Below are 23,413 nucleotides of genomic sequence, written 5' to 3'. Positions count from 1 at the left end.
GACGTGGATTGTGTCCAACCTCATTAGCTTGGATTTACTCCAGCACTTGGTACGTGCAGTGACTGCGACATAGACAGGAAGCGCTTAACCGATACCATAAAAAGAAGTGATCACATCCTATCCGTTAGCAAGACCTGCCGGTTTCACCTCTACAATATCGCCAAGATCCGCCCTTTCCTCTCCACCCAAACGGCTACCTTACTATTACGGGCTCTCGTTATATTCCGGCTAGACTACTGTGTCAGCCTTCTCTCTGACCTCCCTTCCTCCTCTCTCGCCCCGCTCCGGTCTATTCTTCACTCTGCTGTCCAGCTCATCTTCCTACAAAAACGTTCTGGGCACATCACTCCCCTTCTTAAACACCTCCAATGGTTGCCTATCAACCTCCGCTCCAAACCAAAACTCCTCACTCTAGGCTTCAAGGCTCTCCATCACCTTGCCCCTTCCTACCTCTCCTCCCTTCTCTCTTTCTACCGCCCACCCCGCACGCTCCGCTCCTCCGCCGCCCACCTCCTCACCGTCCCTCGGTCTCGCCTATCCCGCCGTCGACCCCCGGGTCACGTCCTCCCGCGGTCCCGGAACGCCCTCCCTCCTCACCTCCGCCAAACTGATTCTCTTTCCCTCTTCAAAACCTTACTTAAAAATCACCTCCTCCAAGAGGCCTTCCCAGACTGAGCTCCTCTTCCCCCTCTACTCCCTCTGCCATCCCCCCTTCACCTCTCCGCAGCTAAAGCCTCATTTTCCCCTTTTCCCTCTGCTCCTCCACCTCTCCCTTCCCATCCCCACAGCACTGTACCCGTCCGCTCGACTGTATATATTTTCGTTACCCTATTTATTTTGTTAATGAATTGTACATCGCCTTGATTCTATTTAGTTGCCATTGTTTTTACGAGATGTTCTTCCCCTTGACGCTGTTTAGTGCCATTGTTCTTGTCTATCCGTCTCCCCCGATTAGACCGTAAGCCCGTCAAACGGCAGGGACTGTCTCTATCTGTTGCCGACTTGTTCATCCCAAGCGCTTAGTACAGTGCTCTGCACATAGTAAGCGCTCAATAAATACTATTGAATTGAATGAATGAAAAGTGATCGCAGAACGATGCTAAAACTAAGATTCATCTTCTCCTAAAGCACTAGAATATATTAGAATCCATGATATCATGCTGCTCTCTTGTGGTCGACAGATAGTATTTCCCTGTCGGTTATATACATACGGCTAAGCAGCAAAAGCAGGCTCTGCCCGAGGCAAAAAAAAGTCATGAATTCCACTGGTCTCAACCAAAGAAAGAAATTTTAAGCTAGGCGCTGGGGTGACTTACTGATTTGCAAATTCCTAAGAACTGGCAAAAATGCAACACTGTGCCTCTCCCAGACTTACATGTTTTCTTCTCTTCCAGCTACACTTCCTGGGGGGAGAAAAGAAAGTCGAGCAAAAAACACACTCCACAATCACAATATATATTCTACTACTCCAAAAAACGTTCAGCCTTTCCAAGACACTGAGGGAAATATATATATATATATAAAATATACTACATATATAATATGCAGAATTATCATATATTTAACAATAAATAATTGCAATAGTAAATAAATTTAATAATAAACATGATATATTATATATAATTATAAACAATTATATATTATATATATGGCTCTGCCACTTGTCAGCTGTGTGACTGTGGGCAAGTCACTTAACTTCTCTGTGCCTGTTACCTCATCTGTAAAATGGAGATTAACTGTGAGCCTCACGTGGGACAACCTGATGACCCTGTATCTACCCCAGCGCTTAGAACAGTGCTCTGCACATAGTAAGTGCTTACCAAATACCAACATTTTATATATATAATGTTGGTATTTGTTAAAACATATATATATATATATATTAATATATATATATGTTGGTATTTGTTAAGCGCTTACTATGTGCCGAGCACTGTTCTAAGCGCTGGGGTAGACACAGGGGAATCAGGTTGTCCCACGTGGGGCTCACAGTCTTCATCCCCATTTTACAGATGAGGGAACTGAGGCACAGAGAAGTTAAGTGACTTGCCCACAGTCACACAGCCGACAAGTGGCAGAGCTGGGATTCGAACTCATGAGCCCTGACTCCAAAGCCCATGCTCTTTCCACTGAGCCACGCTGCTTCTTAATATATATTAAATATATAGCTATATAAGTATATAGCTATATAGCCCCTGCTCATACCAGCACTTAGAACAGTGCTTGCCACATAGTAAGCGCTTACCAAATATCATCATTATTACCCACCGAGACTTTCCTAGACCAGGAGAGCCTCAGAGACACATAGTAGTAAAACCACACCACCGACCACCAAGGTGACTGGAAAGTCTTTTTTTTTTTTTTTTTTTTTTTTACTGAGTTTTACCGACGTGCAAGGGAGTAATACATAAACACACGCGCTCACTCCACTCCACCAAAGGTCCAGTACCAGTCTGCTGGTGAAGGGAGCCCGTCCTGCCGACGCTTCTTCTTTCGGCTTCTGAGTGCTGCTCTCCTGCTTCGATGCTGCTCTCCTAAACGCTTGCTTCTTGCCTACATATATATCTCTATATATATATCTCTCTCTCTCTATATATATATAGTATGTGTATACAGATAGGCAGTACTTCAACTGACATTAAACATAACCAGGGATGGAAGGCACATTCATTTGATGTTTTATTTACAAAGGAACAAGCGGAAAAGCCGGGCAGAAGAACAAAGCACAGACACATACACTTATTTACGTAAGAAGTTTAGATTCTGCTTGCGCAATCAGAAGGTTCTCTGCTACATCCTTCCCTTTCGGATACTTAATACTGCCAGAGTTACACGTAACGAAAGCCAAGCGCCATCACTATGATCTAATAATATGTGCAAAGTCTCCTTTCTGAACCAAACACAATATATTAGGAAAAAATACCCTGAGTGCAATCACAACTTTTTAGGATACTCTGTAGAAGAAACCAAAATCACTACCCTCTTATTGTCAGAATGGAATAGTGGAATAGACTCGCTTATAATAAAATTAAATTCTCCTAGTTATTCAAACGGTTTCCATACCATAGGCAAGTCTTTCCGCTTTTACTGATGGCTTTCGGATCAACCATTTCAAGACTGCGAAATTTAATTTTGAATGCTTTCCTACAGTGAAAAAAAAACCGCGCTCCGTTAAAAAATATCATTACAGAAAAAAACCCATGCCCACGACCCATCCAAATAGCTCGATGGTTGGGAAATCCAGATCTGGAGAGGTAGGTGGTTTTCAGTCTTCACAGCATTTCACCGATACAATCCATCCCAGTGCATACGGTTCGTTTAGCTTCTGAAACGAGAGGACCCGCCAGGCTCAGTTCAACAAAGGCAGTGAAACGCCATCGCCGTTCTCTTCTTTTTCACGGGCTTTTCACTCGATAGCTGAATGTTATGCTGCGGATCCTCCCGGGAGACACTGTCCATTTGGCTTCAGGGCGGTATATCTAAACTGAAATCAATCATTACCAAAACCGCATTAATAATGTTGGTATTTGTTAAGCGCTTACTATGTGCAGCGCACTGTTCTAGGTTGTCCCACGTGGGGCTCACAGTTTTAATCCCCGTTTTACAGATGAGGGAACTGAGGCTCAGAGAAGTTAAGTGACTTGCCCACAGTCACAGAGTTGACAAGCGGCAGAGCCGGAATTCGAACCCATGACCCCCGACTCCCAAGCCTGGGCTCTTTCCAAAGCAGGAAAAAGACTGGTTAATTAAATCCTTGTGGGTTCTCCTCGCTTTCCAACTCTCTGAAACCGGGAAGAGAGATCAGCAGGGCAAAACACCTCTGCATTCACAATACTGTTTTTTCACAGCCCCTGGGCTGGGGTTCGGCAATCTATGGCTCACGAGCCACACCTGGCGTCTCTTGGAACCAGGTGCGACTCACGAGCATTCATTCAATGGTGCAACTGTGTGCAGAGCACTGTGCTGAGTGCGTGGGAGAGTACAATGTAACAGTAAACGGACACATTCCCTACCCAAAAGCAGAAGGGGCTTCCCCGTGGGCTCGACGTAGGGAGGGTGACCCAAGAAGCCGAGCAAGGAGTAGCAGGGTCCGTCCCACGCTTATGAGCCTGGAGGGGGTCGAGGAGGGGCCGAGATGGCGGCTGGGCTGCTCCTACCCCTTCCCCCCGCCGTCCCTCCTGCACGATGCCCACCCACAGCCATCAGCAGAAAGCAGCAGGGGCAACCAAGGTGGGCTAGCCGAGCTGAGCGGGAAAGGAGACCGCTCATTTATTCTCCCACGCGTGCCGAGGGAATTAAGACGCCCCCATGGCTGACAGCAGAGGGTGGGCTATATGCTGGACAGGGAACAGGTTCGGCTCCTGTAGTGAGCACCGGGAGCACCCGGTGGGTGCGTCACATCCGGGAAGAGCTCAATCACCTGATCGGTGGGGAGCGGGGGGGCAGTTTGCCCAACCGGATATTAAATTCCTCCACATTCACTCTCTCTCCGTCTCCCCCTTGATGACGATGGCATTTGGAAAGCGCTTACTGTGTGTCAAGCACTGTTCTAAGTGCTGGGATAGATACGAGATAATCAGGTTGGACATAGTACCTGTCCCACACAGCGCTCACAGGCTTAATCCCCATTTTACAGATGAGGTAACTGAGGCCCAGAGAAGTGCCTAAGGTCACCCACAGCCAGGCTTTCCTACTCCCAGATCCGGGCTCTGTCCACTAGGCCAGGCTGCTTCCCTTAATGGCAGTTGGGAACCGCATTTGGCCTAATCAAGTCTCCCCCATCTCCTCCCCCTTCACCCGGCTTCTCAATGAATCAGTGGTAGTTATCGAGCGCTTTCTGTGTGCAGAGCCCTGTACTAAACGCTTGGGGAGAGTACAGTATAACAGAATCGTATTGGCACAAGCATCTCTTCCTTGTGCTCATCCGCATGTTATGTTTCTTCCCAAATCAGCCCCAGAGTGGGCCCGGGATGGAAATGATAATAAAAATGTCGGTATTTGTTAAGCCCTTACTGTGTGCGGAGCACTGTTCTAAGCGCTGGGGGAGATACAGGGTCATCAGGTTGTCCCACGTGAGGCTCACAGTCTTCATCCCCATTTTACAGATGAGGGAACTGAGGCACAGAGAAGTGAAGTGACTTGCCCACAGTCACACGGCTGACAAGCGGCCGAGCTGGGATTCGAACCCCTGACCTCTGACTCCCATGCCCGTGCTCTTGCCAGAGCCACTAGGGGAGGGATGAGATTTCATCCCTCCCACAGCTGAGAGACGAAGGGCCTGGGAGAGCTCACGGGGTGGAGGGCAGGTGGAGTCCAACGTGGACTAGAAGCAGTGTGGCCTAGTGGAAAGAGAACCGGCCTGGGAATCAGAAGGACCTGGGTTCAAATCCCGGCCCTGCCGCTTGTCTGCTGTGTGTCCTTGGGCAAATCACTTCTTTGGGCCTCCGTTACCTCATCTGTAAACTGGGGATTAAAACTGAGCCTCACGTGGGACCTGGACCGTGTCCAATCTGCTTATTTTATATCTACCACAGCACTCAGTTACAGGGCCTGGCACATAGTAAATGCTCAGCTAATATCATCCCAGCCCCACTGGGCAAAGAAAAAGGGTGGGGACCTCGGCCCAAGGAGCTCAGCAAGTCAGAGAGAATGGCAACATGGGATGCTTTTTCCATACTATGTGTACAAACTCCTCAACTATTTCATTTTTTTTTGGACTCTCCAGCACAAAAAGATGGCTTATCACCGACAGGCTATCGAATGTAATTTTTGCTGACCTTTGGAGTGTCCGGGCTAGAAAACGGGGAAGATTCCCAGGATCTATTTTCTTTGTCAAAGGAATCGTCGTCTTGAAATGCAAACTTCTGCTTAAGCGCCTGAGAAATCAGAGACACTGGATCCCACTGTGAACTTCTTCTTCTCTTATTAGTCACTGGTCTACCTCCAGGTGACCTACAAGAGAATTTAAGTCCCAATATTTGAAATATTTTAAACTAATAGATACCCAAATGGAGTAATGAAAAAACCCAATAACTTTCTGACATTTCACTCTCATTACAACCCCACTGGCTTGTAACCACCCCAGCGCTTAGAACAGTGCCTGGCACACAGAAAGTGCTTAACAAATACAATTCTTCTTCTTCTTCCTTACTATGTTGCTATGTTGTAAGACCGTGCAATAAGCAGCAGAGGAGGGAAGGCAAAGTGATCCAAATTAGGAATTACCATTTTGGCTACCGACCACTCATTCTCTTCTTCAGGCTCCTTCTCTGTCTTCCCCTCTCTGTGGGAGTCCCTCAAGGCTCAGTTCTGGGTCCCCTCTATTCTTCATCTCCACCCGACTCCCTTGGAGAACTATTCGCCCCTATGGCTTCAACTGTTATCTCTACGCAGATGGTTCTTCAATCTCTCTCTCCAGGTCTGCTCTCTCTCTCCTCTGCAGTCCGGTATTTCCTCCTCCCTTCGGGACATCTCTACTTGGATGCTCCGACATCTCAAACTTAACATGTCCCAAACAAAATTCCTCACCTTCCCACTCATCCCTGTCCTCCCCCATCCTTTTATCGCTATAGGCAGCACCACCATCTTCCCCGTCTCACAAGCCCATAACCATGGTCTTATCCTTGACTCATCTCCCATTCAACCCTCACAGTCAGTCTGTCATGAAATCCTGCCCGTTCTACCTTCGCAATACCTCTCGAATCCACCCTTCCTCTCCAAACTGCTACAAGCGGATCCAGACATTTATCATTTCCCACCTACTGCATCAGCCTCTTTCCTCACTTCCTCTTTTCTCTCCCCTCAGCTGCCCAGATCATTTTTCTGAAAAACCTTTCGGTCTATATCATCTCCACACTCCTCAAAAATGTCCAGTGGTTCTCTACTGGTTCCAGAAAACAGGAACTCCTTGTCATTTGCTTTAAGGCACTCAATCGGCCGTCCCCCTATTATCGTACCTTGCTGATTTCCTACTACAACTCCGTCCGCACACTCCACTCTAACGCCGACTCACTCTCTATACCTTGCTCTTGTCTATCCCAGGGCCGACCCCTTGCCCTCGACCTCCCTCTGGCCTGGAAGCAGCGTGGCTCAGTGGAAAAGAGCCCGGGCTTCGGAGTCAGGGGTCGTGAGTTCGACTCCCGGCTCTGCCACTCGTCAGCTGGGTGACTGTGGGCAAGTCACTTCACTTCTCTGTGCCTCAGTTACCTCATCTGTAAAATGGCGATTAAGTCTCTGAGCCCCACATGGGACAACCTGATTACCCTGTATCTCCCCCAGCGCTTAGATCAGTGCTCTGCACATAGTAAGCGCTTAACAAATACCAACATTATTATTAACTCCCTCCCCTTATATGTACGACAGTCCACCACTCTCTCCACCTTCAATCCCTTCTTAAAAATCACATCTCCCCCAGGCTGTCTTCCCTTACTAACCCCTCATTTCCCCTATCCATCTTCCCCACTGGGACGCCTGTGTAATCAGTTGTGTACTCTTTGAGCACTATGATACTCAGTCGCCCCACAGCACTTACGTTACATGTCCTTATACTCGACAACCTCCCCTATCTGTAATGTATATGAATGTCTGTCTCCCCCTTTAGACTGCAACTCCTTGGGGGCAGGGACCATATCTACCCGAGCTTTCGTATTGTACTTTCCCAAGTGCTCAGTACAGTGCACACAGGAAATGCTCAAAAAATCCCAATGACTGATAGATTAAATTTTGTTTATAACATTGTTGAGCACTTTGCCGTATGGTACCTAAAAACAAAGAACTGCCATTTCTGGGACAGAGCAATGGCCCTTCCGGTCAGTATTCTGTCCCCAACAGTGACACTAAGGGATGTAAGGAGAAACAAGGCAATCTTTATCATCCAACACCTTGGCTAGGAAATGAGTCGGTATCAGTATGTGTAAATGATTTACTTATTATTCAATAGTATTTATTGAGCACTTACTATGTGCAGAGCACTGTACTACTAATAATAATAATGATGTTGGTATTTGTTAAGCGCTTACTATGTGCCGAGCACTGTTCTAAGCGCTGGGGTAGACACAGGGGAATCAGGTTGTCCCACGTGGGGCTCCCAGTCTTCATCCCCATTTTACAGATGAGGTAACTGAGGCACAGAGAAGTTAAGTGACTTGCCCACAGTCCCACAGCTGACAAGTGGCAGAGCTGGGATTCGAACTCATGACCTCTGACTCCAAAGCCCGGGCTCTTTCCACTGAGCCACACTGCTTCCAGGCCAGAGGGAGGTCGAGGACAAGGGGTCGGCCCTGGGATAGACAAGCGCTTGGAATGTACAATTCGGCCACATTAATAGGCCACCCCCTCCAGACTTTAAGCTCACTGTGGGCATGGAATCTGTCTACCAGCTCTGTTATACTGAACTCGCCCAAGCGCTTAGTGCAGTGCCTGGATACTGTCATCGTCCTCCCTCTCTGTCATCTCTTTCTAAATCTCCTTTCTCCCCCATCCTTTCCATCAACCCACTCTCCTCTTGCCCTTCCCCATTCTGAGGTTGATGCTGCAATCTCTCTACAAAAGCACAATGCTTTGCTTCCCATCTCCAGCATGAGGCTTTAGATTCTAGAAACCCTACGATTAGAAGACTACTGAAAGACACACTGGATGAGTGCACATTATTATATTGTTGCACACAGACATTCACTTCTCTGTAAGGCAATAATAATTTTGGTATTTTTGGCACTTACTATGTGCCAGGCACTGTTCTAAGCACTGGGGTAGTTACAAGGTAATCAGGTTGTCCCACGTTCATTCATTCAAAAGTATTTATTGAGCGCTTACTGTGTGCAGAGCGCTGTACTAAGCGCTTGGAATGTACAAATCGGCAACAGATAGAGCCCACTGCACTTCCTGCCCACTGACGGGCTTACAGTCTAATCGGGGGAGACGGACAAAAACAATAGCAATAAATAGAATCGAGGGGATGAACATCTCATTAAAACAATAGCAGTAAATAGAATCAAGGTGATGTACATCTCATTAACAAAATAAATAGGGTAATAAAAATATATACAATTGAGCGGACGAGCTCAGTGCTGAGGGGAGGGGAAGAGAGGGGGGAGGAGCAGAGGGAAAAGGGGGAAGAGAGGGCTTAGCTGAGGGGAGGTGAAGGGGGGGGTGGAGGGGGCGTAGAGGGAGCAGAGGGAAAAGGGGAAGCTCAGGCTGGGAAGGCTTCTTGGATTAAGTGAGCTCTAAGTAGGGCTTTGAAGAGGGGAAGAGAATTAGTTTGTGGGGCTCACTGTCTTAATCTTCATTTTACAGATGAGGCAACTGAGGCACAGAGAAGTAAGTGGCTTGCCCAAGGTCACACAGCAGATAAGTGGCAGAGCCATGATTAGAACCCACCTCCTCTGACTCCCAAGCCTGTGCTCTTGCCACTTAGCCAGGCTGCTACTATTAGGCATATAAACCCAATAATAATAACTATATTGTGTATCTATTAAGCACTTACTATGTGCCAGGCACCGAACTAGGTTCTGGGTAGAGACAAGATAATCGGGTTGGATACAACCCCTGTCCCACTTGGGGCTCACAGTCTTAATCCTCATTTTAAAGATGAAGACACTGAGGCACAGAGAAGTGAAGTGACTTGCCCAAGGTCATCCAGCAGACAAGTGGCAGAGCCAAGATTCTTGACACACTGAAAGGTTCTCATTCACGATTTCAACCGATACAATATCGGCCCTGTCACAGTACAAGTTCCATAAACAAAGTATAAAAATGAATGCACCTGCTTTCACCATCTTTCACAAAATGAGAAACGTGTGAATAGACAAGCAGAAAAGCTAATATTTAACTTAAGTCAGTTTGAGCAGTGACACAGAAATGGCCACCGGGAATACTGAGTAAGTTGGGAATCGCAAAACCCAGGAGGAGTAGCTTCTCTCTCTACCACCAGACGTACTGTTTATGTCAGTCACGGTATTTACTGGGCACTTAGTGTGAATTACTATGCTAAACTCTGGGGTAATAAGGTAAATGCAGTCCAGATATGGTCTAAAGTCACATTTTTTTTTTTTTTTTGCTGAGACTTTCCCACCTACGAGCAACATCTAAGAGTTTCATATTCAGGATTCCAAGAAGGAATATCTTCACATGCCACTAATTGCTCTTGGCACTATTATACTTCCAGTTAATCGTCAATTTATCTGTGTCACGACTCTCTGAACTTGTCTTGGTTCCTTCTGTTCAGAGAAACAAGGTTTCTTACCGTTCAACAGCCCGCAATTTGACTTTGTTCATATCCTTCAGAACGTCCATCATGCTGGGAATTCCTTTGGCCTTCAAGTTTTCAGCAGGCTCACTAGATGTTGAGTTGATCTCATTTGCGGCACGGCTCTGTTTTCCAAGTTCAGTTGTTGAATTATCTGAGTCACGGTTATTGGAGGCAGGCAGTAATGAAAGAAGCGGGGGAGGAGGAGGAGGAGGAGGTGGTGGAGGTGGTGGAGGTGGTGGTGGTGGGACCACTGGAGCAGAAAACTGATCTGGAAAAATGCAGAGTGACGCGGAAGTTGATGAAAGTACTAGGGGCTCAGTGCCAGGCATGAGATACACAGTCAAGAAACCGAAAAACCTTGCCGTGCTTAACACAAAGTCAATCAACCAATAAATCAGAAATATTTATCGAGCATTTTCTTTGTGCGGAGCACTGTTCTAGGCATTTGGGAGACTGCAATACGGTTGGTAGACAAGATCCCTGCCCTCGAGGAGCTTACGGTCTAATGGACATTGACGCCCGTTACATGGGAGTCGGGGGTTGGGGGTAGCGGGGGCAAGAGACGGTTCCCATTGCTGCGTAGGACTCCCGGACTTGTTAATCCCTGACAAGAGTCCGACAAGACCTGAGAGTTTTCCATCGGGATGGAAAAGACCCCTGTGCTCACAATGCTCACAGACGGCACCGCTGATCTAATTTAAAAAAACCCACAAAACAACGTAAAAAGAAAACCTTCCACATAAAATTCTAAATTAAAAGTATTTTTTTTAGAATCGGCTGTATTCGAGACAATTTAAATCAAATTATAGGAGTCCATAAGGGGTCAGCAAACCACATACAGTCCTCTGGTCTAACTATGCTGAAAGTCTGTTCAGTAAGCAGAATCCAGTACTCATCATGTCTACATCTCTACCCTTTAAAGAACACAGAGATGTCAACAGAACAAAAAAACACAAACAAAAAGGCACAGGGCCAGGAAAATTAACACTGGCAATCTTCCCAACCTCAAAGAAATGGAAAAGAATGATTTCAAAAATTAGAAACATACAGTGTCTGTGGACCATTACAGCCCATTAAACCCTTGAAAGAGATTGTCTCCCCTCCTGAATTTCAAGTTTTTCCTGGATTTTTTTTTCACAAGTCACAAAGTGATTTTGCCCTAGAAAACACTTGTAACTATAAAGTATCTTCCCTACACAGACTGTAATTATAATATTGACTTACTCAGAATAGAATTCATGACAGAATTGGATGTAAATTTAATTTGTACGGAAGAACACAGGCCAGACACAAAAGATTTAAAAACCGTGTCAATATGCCATATTTACTCGCTCTGCCACTTGGCTGCTTTGTGACCTTGGGCAAGTCACTTAACGTCCCTGTGCCTCAATTCCCTCATTTGCAAAATGGGGATTCAGTAACCATTCTCCCCTTCTATTTAGACTGTGAGCCCCCCGTGGGACCATATTATTTTGTATCTATTGAAGTGCACATTACAGTGCCTGGCACATAATAAGAGCTTAACAAATACGACAATTATTATTATTATTGCTATTTTGTGATATTTACCAAAGTTAGTACTACTTCTTGGTTCTTGCCCTGCAACGATTGCGGCTATCTGGGACCGAAGAAAGGAAAGCTCATCTTCCAGGGCAGCTATTTTTTTGATTGCCGCTTCAGCTGCAGGAAGATCATCTTTCATTGGTTCTCTGCTTCTCGGCACAGGTGACAGGGAAACCGTCGCTGATGACACAGGGTGAAAAGCTGAAATTTCCTCCTCTTCATTTGTCCACACATCATTCCTATCCCAGGGGGAAGAAAAGAGGGAGACTACAGTTAGTCTGCTGAACTTTTTCCAAGAACGGGAAAACAAAAACAAGAAAGGACTGGACTAAAACAGGTCTTTTTTCCTGTTTCAGATAAAAGCAGCTGCTGAAAAAAAAACATGGTTCATCTTAGATTAAGACAGATCATATACTGCATTTATGATACTAAATATACATGTACATACATATATATATATATATGTATATATATATATATATGCTTTCAAAAAGCTCTTTGCATGTGAACCCAATCACAGTTGTGAGCAATCATTTATTCTCTTCTAGAGTTTCTCTCTGAAGTGTGAGCATAGTCCCTTTAGAGGAATTAGTTACCGAACCTCAAGTCAGCAATTATCGGGTGAATGCCCCTAAAAAAGCCATCCTTTTTGTGAGGACAGTGACTCGGCCAATGGCAATTTTGGATTCCATGTGTTTCCTTGGGGAAGATAAAGATCAAAACAAAAACTCCTCACTCTAGGCTTCAAGGCTCTAGGCCCCTTCCTACCTCTCCTCCCTTCTCTCTTTCCACCGCCCACCCCGCACCCTCCGCTCCTCTGCCGCCCACCTCCTCACCGTCCCTCAGTCTCGCCCATCCCGCCGTCAACCCCTGGGCCATGTCCTCCCGCGGTCCTGGAACGCCCTCCCTCCTCACCTCCAACAATCTAATTCTCTTCCCCCCCTTCAAATCCCTACTTAAAGCTCACCTCCTCCAAGACCCCTTCCCAGACTGAGCTCCCCCCTTTTTCCCTCTGCTCCCTCTATCCCCCCCTTCACCTCTCCGCAGCTTAACCCTCTTCTCCCCCCTTTCCCTCTGCTCCTCCCCCTCTCCCGTCCCACCCCCTCAGCACTGTACTTGTCCGCTCAACTGTATATATCTTCATCACCCTATTTATTTTGTTTCATAAGATGTACATCACCCTGATTCTATTTATTTGCCATTGTTTTTATGAGATGTTCTTCCCCTTGACTCTATTTATTGCCATTGTTCTTGTCAGCCTGTCTCCCCCGATCTGACCCCATCAAAGGGCAGGAACTGTCTCTGTGGTCGATTTGTCCATTCCAAGCGCTTAGTACAGTGCTCTGCACATAGTAAGCGCTCAATAAATACTATTGAATGAATGAATAAAGGGAGAGGAAAAACGTAAGCTTGCCAAATTTGAGAAGAAAGAGGGAAACCTCAAGTTATTCTTGCAGGTCTTCAAGCTGTGGCTGTGCCAGCGATGATCTTGTTCTTCCTTTCCACTATAATGGGGAAGCTTAATATTTCCCCAAATACTTAAAAGCTAGTTAGGAGTTCTAGCCACCAGACCCGTCTTTAAGACCATCCCCACCAAATTTAATACCATTCTTAACATAAATCCTACCCTGACAACAAGAATAGGACATTCAGAATTCCGAGTGAAGACAAAGGCAGTGGCAAAATTTATGGCTGAGCATTCCAAGGCTGGAGAGTAGAGAAGCAGTACGGCCGGGTGGAAAGAGCAAAAGCCTGAGAGTCGGAAGACCTGGGTTGGAGTCCCAGCTCTGCCGATTGCCTGCTGTGTGACCTGGGGTAAGCTATTTAACTCTCTGTGCCTCAGTCTCCTCACTTATAAAATGGAAATTAAATATTTATTCTCCCTTCTACTTAGACTGCGATCTCCATGTGGGACAAGGACTGTGCCCCACCTGATTAAAATATACCTACCCCAGCTCTCAGAACACTGCTTGACACATGATAAGCACTTAAAAAATGCCACGATTATTATTAACAATAAAGGAGTGACCACGTTAAAAATCACAGTAGTTCATCTCCCTGAAGCTTCTATCAGGTTCCCCAACACTAACCAAATTGACCTTCATTGAAGAGTCCTCTTAAGTGTCAGAGTTTCAATGAACTACCGTTTACAGGATGGCTGAATCTCTAACCTATTTCTTAAATAAGTTAGATTTTAGAGTACCGCTGAAATTAATAAATGCTTGAAAATCTATTTTTTTGCTATAGCATGTTGATGGGCTCGACACATTTAATTCAACTTTGAAGACCCCTATATAAAATTTGCCATCCTACAAAGTATTTTGCCGCCCTGTCTTTCTAGAGACAGCACAGTATGTTCTACACAGATAACAGAATATCTACACGGCCAACAGAAAAGCACTGGAGGCTCGACATTGAATACACAAAGCACCATTCCCCCTCAAAATATGGATGACAATTTTGAGCTTTCCATGGGCCTAATGTTCCCTACCCAACTTCACTCCCAGGCATCAAATGAGTTGTCATTAAATATTCCAAAACCCCTTGGTCATATCGTAGTCCCAGATGAGGTGGAAATCAACAGAAAAACAAAATGATTAATTTTCCAAACCTGCCCATTTATAGAACAGAAGGTACAGTGTGGAACAATTTACATATGAGAGCTTGCCTGATTTCCAAGGAGAGCAAATAGCAGTTACCTAAATCTGATGTAAGAGGTTTTTCTCTCATGCTCCACCCACTGAATATCGGCAAAAGATGCAACTTGAGGCCCTGTAGTACTGTCATATTCATCGTCGTACCGGAAGTTCAGGTAGGTAACCAGCTAAAGAGAAAAGACAGATATCAAATCTCTACAGATCAAAATGCTTACCTTGAAAAATACTCTTCGTGGGAATAAGAAATACTTATAGACTATATATTTATGAGCAAAGGAAAATAGAAAACCAATTGAATTTGAGTGCTTCGCCGTGTTCAGAGGACTAAGCACTTGTGAGAGTACATTACAACATGTTCCCTACCCACAAGGAGCTTACAATCTGGAGGGGAAAACAGACATTAATATAAATTTCAGATATGTACATAACAGCTGTGGGGCTGAGGGTGGGGTGAATCAATCAAGTACTTAAATGGTACAGATTCAAGTGCATAGGTGTCGAAGAAGAGAGAGGGAATGGGGGAAATGAGGGCTCAGTTGGGGAAGGCCTCTTGGAGGAGACGTGGTTTTAATGAGGCTTTGAAGGAGGGGCGACCGGTAGCTGTCAGATATGAAGGAGGAGGGAGAAAATACGCTCCTTTCAATTTCAGTGGTAAAGCATGAAACAACATTCTATTCACCTCAAAATTAGGTCTCGGACAAGGAGCTAAAGGAAGAATTTTTCCAATGATGCGAACGATACTTCGAGTTGATCCACAGCTTTTATTTTGCCGACATGGTCCAACCTATTACAGATAACACAGAAACACACAAAATAAAGTTTTGGTAAACCCATGAAAATTTCACAAATGGCTGGAAACGTAACAGGAGTAGGAAATGGAATCAAATCCCATCGGTACACTTTTTCAGTGGGTCAACTAGGGCCTTTCACGGGCGAGGCCGGACTTTCCGGCTTGAGGCCTGTATTCCACGCGCCTGAAACCAAGCCTCCCTTCTCCTCCTGCTTCTCACTGCACGGACAAATAGCAACGGAGAGGACAGTGTGATGATGTTTACGGAGCAAGTGAAACTGTCATTGCTCACTGAGGTTGAAACCAAACCAGGCAACATATACAGAAGACTTCAGTACGGCGCACCACGGAAAAGTGACTCCTTAACATTTCTGACATTTTTATGTTTTAAAAGTTTCGGGATCAAGTGGGTTTCCCAAAATCCGGTCTGTGCAAAGCTTGACGAGCTACCAAAACTTGGTGAGGGGAACAGAGAAATTCCCGATTCATAACTGAAAGCTAGAACTCTGGAATGATTATATGGGAAACCATAAACAATTGTTTTATGTGTTATAGTTACTTGTTCTATAGCCTTTATAAATTTCAGAGTAGATGACAAGATCATTTCCAGGTCATTTTAATGTTAAACAGACTTGAAAATTCGAAAGATATAGACAGTTACAGTTTGCAAAGCTTTATTAGTGCAAACTTCTTCACAGAGGATGGAGGTGAGAAGCCTGGTCCAGAACGATCAGCTGGTCACTGCCAACAAACAGTGAAAAAGACTGAGAATTACTTACAACGGGGTATGCCTGCCGGAGGTCAGCTCTTGAAAAGAGATTTGCCGAGAGTTGGGTCACAATAACACGAAGGAGGCTACGACCATTTCCATGAGCTTCCCATATCGGCGGAAGCTATTTTCCAGTCACCAAAAGAGAACCACAGCATGTTATTTGTCAGAGATTTTTAAACAAATACAAGGAAGAAATGATTACGGTTGGCTAAATTTGAAAAAATTACATGTTTTGTGTGTCACTTGAAAGCTTAAGACGTTTCTCCCCCCCATAAATTCGATGACGCTACGCAGGGATACCCCACAATACAGCCATAACGTTCCTCAAAAATGCAGATGTATTATGAAGGTTGGAAGGGGGAGGGAGAAAATATGTTCATTTCAATAGTAAAGCATGAAACAACGTTCTATTCAGCTCAAAATTAGGTCTTGGACAAGGTTTTACGGAAGAATTTTTCCAATGATGTGAACAATATTTGGAGTTGATCCACAGTTTATCTGGATGTATATGGAAGAGTAAGAGGAAATTCTTCGCCATGCTATGCATTCTATCTACCCTAGCACTTGGCAAAAAGCAAGCACTTAAATACCACAATTATTATTAGTAGTAAAACAGTATCTATTAAGTGCTGGAAGAGAATTCATAGGTAGGTATTAGACACGGTCCCCAGATCTGTCAGGTCTGTCTAAACTACAGAGATGTGTCCTTATCTAATTCGAAATTGAAATGGGCTTTCATCATCTCTTCGAGTCAATCAAAACACTTCAGAGGTGATAAAGGGAGAAGTGGAAGCTAAAGTAAACTTTGCAGAGTTCTCTCAAAGGAAGGGAATGCTGAAAAAACTACAAAGCACTAAAATTCAATAACCCAATCCTGAAAGCGCACTAAAGGAAGAATTTATAATCAGAATCCCTGCAGAGCTAATAAATTACAACTCACAGTACCTCCTCCGAGTTTACCCAGACTGCTTACGGCTAAATGCCTCTGTAGCAGTAACTTAAAGACTGCAAGGAAAGAATCAGCATATAGAGGCCCCTTGTTCTACAGAAAAGAGCGACTAGACCCTTCCACTGGACTATTGATATAACCAAGAAAATTAATACCAGTTCATAGAAGTAGAACCTGAAAGATTCCAGGATGCGTTCATATTAACTGAGAGGTCAAGCTGCGATCATGTTTCAAAATCAAACTTACAATTTACAGTCACGTCCGGGGTTTCATAAACATTAGCCTGATAATGGATAAGGGCAGAGGCTAGCGAAAATTTTAGAGATTCATTATGATTTCTTGAGCCTAACTTCAAGGCTGGATTAATTCAAATCTACATCTGTTCTTCCTAAATAGCAATTTCAGCTATGAGTGGAAAACAAAAAAAAAAATTATACCTTTAGTGTTATTAAAACCAAATCCAAGACCAACTCTACTCACTGAGGTAAACTGATATACCTACCTCTTCTATGTGTACACCAAAATATTCTAGTAGTTGTCTTAGGAGATTCAACATGAGTGACATTTAGAAAGTAATAATAGGAAAACCCAGAAAAAAATTAGCAGCCTCTTTGACATCAACAGGTTACCAACACTGCAAACGAAAAAGGACATTTTTTAGAATCAGTGGAACCTGGGAGAAGATGCGCTGTAACTTCTACTAAAACAATTGAGGGAGTTAAAATTTCAATTTGAATTCTTCAAGAACTGGGAAGCAATACTGATTAACAAGTAGAAGGTCATCGGTTCTAATCCTGGCTCCGCCACTTCTCTACTGTGTGTGATCTTGGGCAAGTGACTTTACTTTTCTGTGCCTCAGTTACCTCATCTGTAAAATGGGGATTGAGACCGTTAGATCCACAGGGGACAGGGACTGTGTCCAACCCGATTTGTTTGTATCCACCCCAGCGCTCAGTCCAGTGCCTGGCACATAGTAAGCACTTAACTAACACCAATATTATTATTATTAAGTAGGAGACAGGTTTGAGAATCGACATACCAGTTTTCCATTCCTGGATCTGGTACTGACAATCTGTAGGAGCATGGGGCAAGTCCCTTTTCACCCCAGGCGACCCAATTAATAAACATTCAATTCCGGCCAAGGCCACAGACATTTATCAGAGGGTCTCTTAAAGACACACTGGCTTCTCTTTTGTAAATCTAAGAGGTTATTCTCAAGCAAGCAGATGTCTTTAATTCTCACCAGTCTCCTCAGAACCTTTTCCTCTGGGGTGTCAAAACTTTGGAGAGGGGGACGCTCCCCATTTTCATCATCCTGGGTGAATGACTCCAAAGTCTCTAAATTTTATCAATCGATTGTATCGATCCAACGCTTACTGTGTGCAGAGCACTGTACTTGGGAGACAGTACAATATAACAGTTGGTAGACACATTTCCTTCCCACAGTGAGCTCACAGTCTAGAAGGCGAGACAGACGTACATATAAATAAATTAGAGATATGTACATAAGTGCCGTGGGGTGGTGGGAGGGGGGAATAAAGGGTGCAAATCAGGGTGACACAGAAGGGAGTGGGAAAAGAGGAAAGGAGAGTTTAGTCAAGGAAGGCCTCTTGGAGGTGGGCCTTCGATAAGGGTCCGAAGATGGAGAGAGTAGTCCTCTGTCGGATATGAAGAGGGAGGGCGTTCAGGCCAGAGGCAGGACGTGGGCAAGAAGTCGGCAGCGAGACAGACAAGATGGAGGCACGTTGAGAAGGTTGGCATTAGAGGAGCAAAGTGTGCAGGCTGGGTTGTAGTAGGAGAGTATTCATTCATTCATTCAATAGTATTTACTGAGCGCTTACTATGTGCAGAGCACTGGACTAAGCGCTTGGAATGAACAAGTCGGCAACAGATAGAGACAGTCCCTGCCGTTTGACGGGCTTACGGTCTAATCGGGGGAGATTGACAGACGAGAACAATGGCAATAAATAGAGTCAAAGGGAAGAACATCTCGTAAAAACAATGGCAACTAAATAGAATCCGGGTGATGTATATCTCATTAAACAAAATAAACAAAATAAATAGGGTGATGAAGATATATACAGATGAGCGGACGAGTACAGTGCTGAGGGGGTGGGACGGGAGAGGGGGAGGAGGAGAGGGAAATGGGGGGAGAAGAGGGTTTGGCTGCGGAGAGGTGAAGGGGGGGTAGAGGGAGCAGAGGGAAAAAGGGGGGAGCTCAGTCTGGGAAGGCCTCTTGGAGGAGGTGAGCTTTAAGTAGGGATTTGAAGAGGGGAAGAGAGTGCTTTAGAGCCAATGGTGACCGTTTTCTATTTCATTCATTCATTCAATACTATTTGAGCGCTTACTATGTGCAGAGCACTGGACTAAGCGCCTAGAATGGACAATTGGGCAACAGGTAGAGACAATCCCTGCCCAAAGACGGGCTCACGGTCTAAACGGGGGAGTCGTTCGGCCAAGCAGAACAGAACGAAACATCGAGATAAACAGAACAAGGGGATGTACACCTCATTAACAAAATAAATAGGAGAATATATATAAACGAGCACAGAGCAGAGGGGAAGGGGAAGCAGAGGTGGAAGGGCAACCACCCAAGAGGTTCTTGAAGAGTGGGGAAACGTGGACCGAACATTACCGTAGAAAAACGATCCGGGCAGCAGAGTGAAGTAAGGACCGGAGTGGGGAGAGACGGGAGGCTGGGAGGTCGGCAAGGAGGCTGAAAGAGTAATCGAGACGGGCCAGGATAAACGCTTGGATTAACTTTGCAGTAGTTTGGATGGAGAGGAGAGGGTGAATTTTAGCCATGTTGTGAAGGCTGAAGGGACAGGATTTAGTGATAGACCACGCGGGATGAATCAGAGAAATGAGTCGAGGATAACGCCCAAGGCCTCCTTAAGACTGGGACAACCTGATCACGTTGCATCTACCCCGGCGCTTAGAACAGTGCCTGGCACATAGTAAGCGCTTAACAACTGTAAAATGGAGATTAAGACTGTGAGCCCCACGTGGGACAACCTGACTCCCTTGGGTCTACCCCAGCGCTTAGAACAGTGCTCGGCACATAGTAAGCGCTTAACAAACACCAACATTAAATACCATCATCATCATCATCATGTGGCAGAGCCAGGATTAGAACTCAGGTCCTCTGCCTCCCAAACCTGGGCTTTTTCCACTAGGCCATGCTAGTCACTTCACTTCCCTGCACCTCAGTTTCCTCATCTGCAACAGGGGGATGGAGACCGTGAGCCCCAGGTGGGACAGGGGACGGGGTCCAACCCGGTTTGCTCGTATCCTCCCCAGCTCTTAGTACAGTGCCCGGCACAGAGTAAGTGCTTAACAAATTCCCATCATTATTATCACTGTGCCTGGCACAGAGTAAGTGCTTAACCAATACCATCATCAATATTATTAAATACCATTATTATTATTACACTGCCTGGCACAGAGTAAGTGCTTAAGAAATACCATCATTATTATCCCAATGCCTGGCACAGAGTAAGCACTTAACCAATACCATCATTATTCTTCTTCTTATTATTAAATATCATCATTATTATCACAGTGCCTGGCACAGAGTAAGAGCTTAACCAATACCATCACTATTACCACAGGGCCTGGCACAGAGTAAGTGCTTAAGAAATACCATCACTACTCTCAGTGTCTGGCACAGAGTGATCGCTTAACCAATACCATCATTATTATTACTATTAAATAGCATCATTATTATCACAGTGCCTGGCACAGAGTAAGAGCTTAACCAATAAAATCACTATTACCACAGGGCCTGGCACAGAGTAAGTGCTTAAGAAATACCATCACTACTATCACAGTGTCTGGCACAGAGTGATCGCTTAACCAATACCATCATTATTATTACTATTAAATAGCATCATTATTATCACAGTGCCTGGCACAGAGTAAGAGCTTAACCAATAAAATCACTATTACCACAGGGCCTGGCACAGAGTAAGTGCTTAAGAAATACCATCACTACTATCACAGTGTCTGGCACAGAGTGAGCGCTTAACCAATACCATCATTATTATTACTATTAAATAGCATCATTATTATCACAGTGCCTGGCACAGAGTAAGAACTTAACCAATACCATCACTACTATCACAGTGCCTGGCACAGAGTGAGCGCTTAAGAAATACCATCACTACTCTCACAGTGTCTGGCACAGAGTGATCGCTGAACCAATACCATCATTATTATTACTATTAAATAGCATCATTATTATCACAGTGCCTGGCACAGAGTAAGAGCTTAACCAATAAAATCACTATTACCACAGGGCCTGGCACAGAGTAAGTGCTTAAGAAATACCATCACTACTATCACAGTGTCTGGCACAGAGTGAGCGCTTAACCAATACCATCATTATTATTACTATTAAATAGCATCATTATTATCACAGTGCCTGGCACAGAGTAAGAACTTAACCAATACCATCACTACTATCACAGTGCCTGGCACAGAGTGAGCGCTTAAGAAATACCATTATTATCATTATTATTATATATTATCATCATTATTATTAAATACTATCACTATTATCACAGTGCCTGGCATAGAGTAAGAGTTTAACCGATACCCTCAACATCATTATTATTAAATCCCATCATTATTATCACAGTGCCTGGCACAGAGTAAGTGCTTAAGAAATACCATCATGATTATCACCGTGTCTGGCACAGAGTAAGAGCTTAACCAATGCCATTATTATTATATATTATCATCATTATTATTAAATACCATCACTATTATCACAGTGCCTGGCATAGAGTAAGAGCTTAACCGATACCCTCAACATCATTATTATTAAATCCCATCATTATTATCACAGTGCCTGGCACAGAGTAAGTGCTTAATAAATACCATCATGATTATCACAGTGTCTGGCACAGAGTAAGAGCTTAACCAATGCCATTATTATCATTATTATTATATTATTATATATTACCATCATCATTATTATTAAATACCATCACTATTATCACAGTGCCTGGCATAGAGTAAGAGCTTAACCGATACCCTCAACATCATTATTATTAAATCCCATCATTATTATCACAGTGCCTGGCACAGAGTGAGCGCTTAACCACTACCATCACTACTATCAAAGTGCCTGGCACAGAGTGAGAGCTTAACCAATACCATCATTATTATTATTAGTAGTAAATACCATTATTATTATCACAGTGTCTGGCACAGAGTAAGGGCTTAACCAATATTTTCATTATTATTACTGTTATTAATAAATACCATCATTATTATCACAGTGTCAGGCACAGAGAAAGAGCTTAACCAATACCATAAAAAAGTGTGTGAAGAGGAAGAGGGAAAGAAAGAGAGGGAAAGAGGGAGAGAGAGAAAGAAAGAAGAGAAAGAGAGAGAGAAAGAGAGAAAGAAAAGAGTGAGAAAGAAAGAAAAAGAGAGAAAGAGAGAAAGAAAAGAGAGAAAGAGAGAAAGAAAAGAAAGAGAGAAAGAAAAGAGAGAGAGAGAAAGAAAGAAAAAGAGAGAAAGAAAAGAAAGAAAGAAAAAGAGAGAAAGAAAAGAGAGAGAGAAAGAGAGAAAGAAAGAAAAGAGAGAGAGAGAAAAAGAGAGAAAGAAAAGAGAGAGAGAAAGAGAGAAAGAAAAGAAAGAGAGAAAGAAAGAAAAGAGAGAGAGAGAGAGAGAAAGAAAAAGAGAGAAAGAAAAGAGAGAGAAAGAAAAGAGAGAGAGAAAGAAAGAAAAAGAGAGAAAGAAAGAGAAAGAAAAAGAGAAAGAAAAAGAGAAAAAGAGAAAGGAAAGCGAGGGAAAGAAAAGAACGAGAGAAAGAGAGAAAGAAAGAAAAGAGAGAGAGAAAGAAAAAGAGAAAGAAAAGAGAGAGAGAAAGAAAGAGAGAGAAAGAAAAAAAAGAGAGAGGAAGAAAAGAGAGGGAGGAGGAGGAGGAAGGAGGGGGGGAGGGGGAGGGGGAGGGGGAGGGGGAGAGAGAGAGAGAGAGAGAGAGAGAGGGAGGGAGGGAGGAAGGAAGGAAAGAGAGAGGGAAGGAAGGAAGGAAGGAAGGAAGGAAGGAAGGAAGGAAGGAAGGAAGGAAGGAAGGAAGGAAGGAAGAAAACGAAAGAAAAAGAGGGAGAAAGCCGAGGTTGGAGAGGGTTGGAGGGGAAGGGCAGGCCCCTGGCGCTGCCCCCCGCCCTGCCCTGCCCTACCTGCAGCCCCGCTTCAGCGTCCGGCCCCCCCGCCCCGGCCTCCGCCAATCAGCGCCGCCCGGGCCCCGACTCGAACGGCGCGCGCGCCCCCCTCGGCCCTCTTCATTGGACGGGCCGGACCCGGCCGCCGCCGATTGGCCGTCCGCCCTGTCGATCGGGAGGCCGGGCCGGGGCGGGAGCCAATGGGAGCGCGGCGCCGCGGAGGCCGCCGGGAGCGCGGGCCAACCGAAGGGGTTCGGCGG

The 23,413-nt window shown here is 44.8% G+C and overlaps 1 protein-coding gene across 5 annotated transcripts; it reads right to left on the bottom strand.

Moving 5' to 3' along the window:
* Nucleotides 1–2,655: 2,655 nt before the first annotated feature.
* Nucleotides 2,656–23,195, bottom strand: MTFR2 (mitochondrial fission regulator 2). Of its 5 annotated transcripts, none has more exons than XM_029058843.2 (9): nt 23,172–23,195; nt 17,480–17,611; nt 16,036–16,149; nt 15,146–15,250; nt 14,509–14,633; nt 11,816–12,048; nt 10,241–10,514; nt 5,778–5,952; nt 2,656–3,484 (listed from the first exon to the last, which is right to left on the bottom strand). In XM_029058843.2, exons 2-9 carry the CDS (start codon nt 17,540–17,542, stop codon nt 3,425–3,427), a joined length of 1,149 nt encoding a protein of 382 aa, XP_028914676.1. In that variant the 5' UTR covers nt 17,543–17,611; nt 23,172–23,195; the 3' UTR covers nt 2,656–3,424. The 5 variants fall into 5 exon arrangements, with proteins under 5 accessions (XP_028914676.1, XP_028914674.1, XP_028914678.1 ...); XM_029058841.2 differs by lacking the exon at nt 23,172–23,195 and adding an exon at nt 22,246–22,266; XM_029058845.2 differs by lacking the exon at nt 23,172–23,195 and adding an exon at nt 19,613–19,807 and having other exon boundaries at nt 2,656–3,325.
* Nucleotides 23,196–23,413: the final 218 nt, after the last annotated feature.

Source organism: Ornithorhynchus anatinus, chromosome 2 (assembly GCF_004115215.2).
Source record: "Ornithorhynchus anatinus isolate Pmale09 chromosome 2, mOrnAna1.pri.v4, whole genome shotgun sequence".
NCBI lineage: Eukaryota > Metazoa > Chordata > Mammalia > Monotremata > Ornithorhynchidae > Ornithorhynchus > Ornithorhynchus anatinus.
This window is presented reverse-complemented; position numbering and strand designations above follow the sequence as displayed.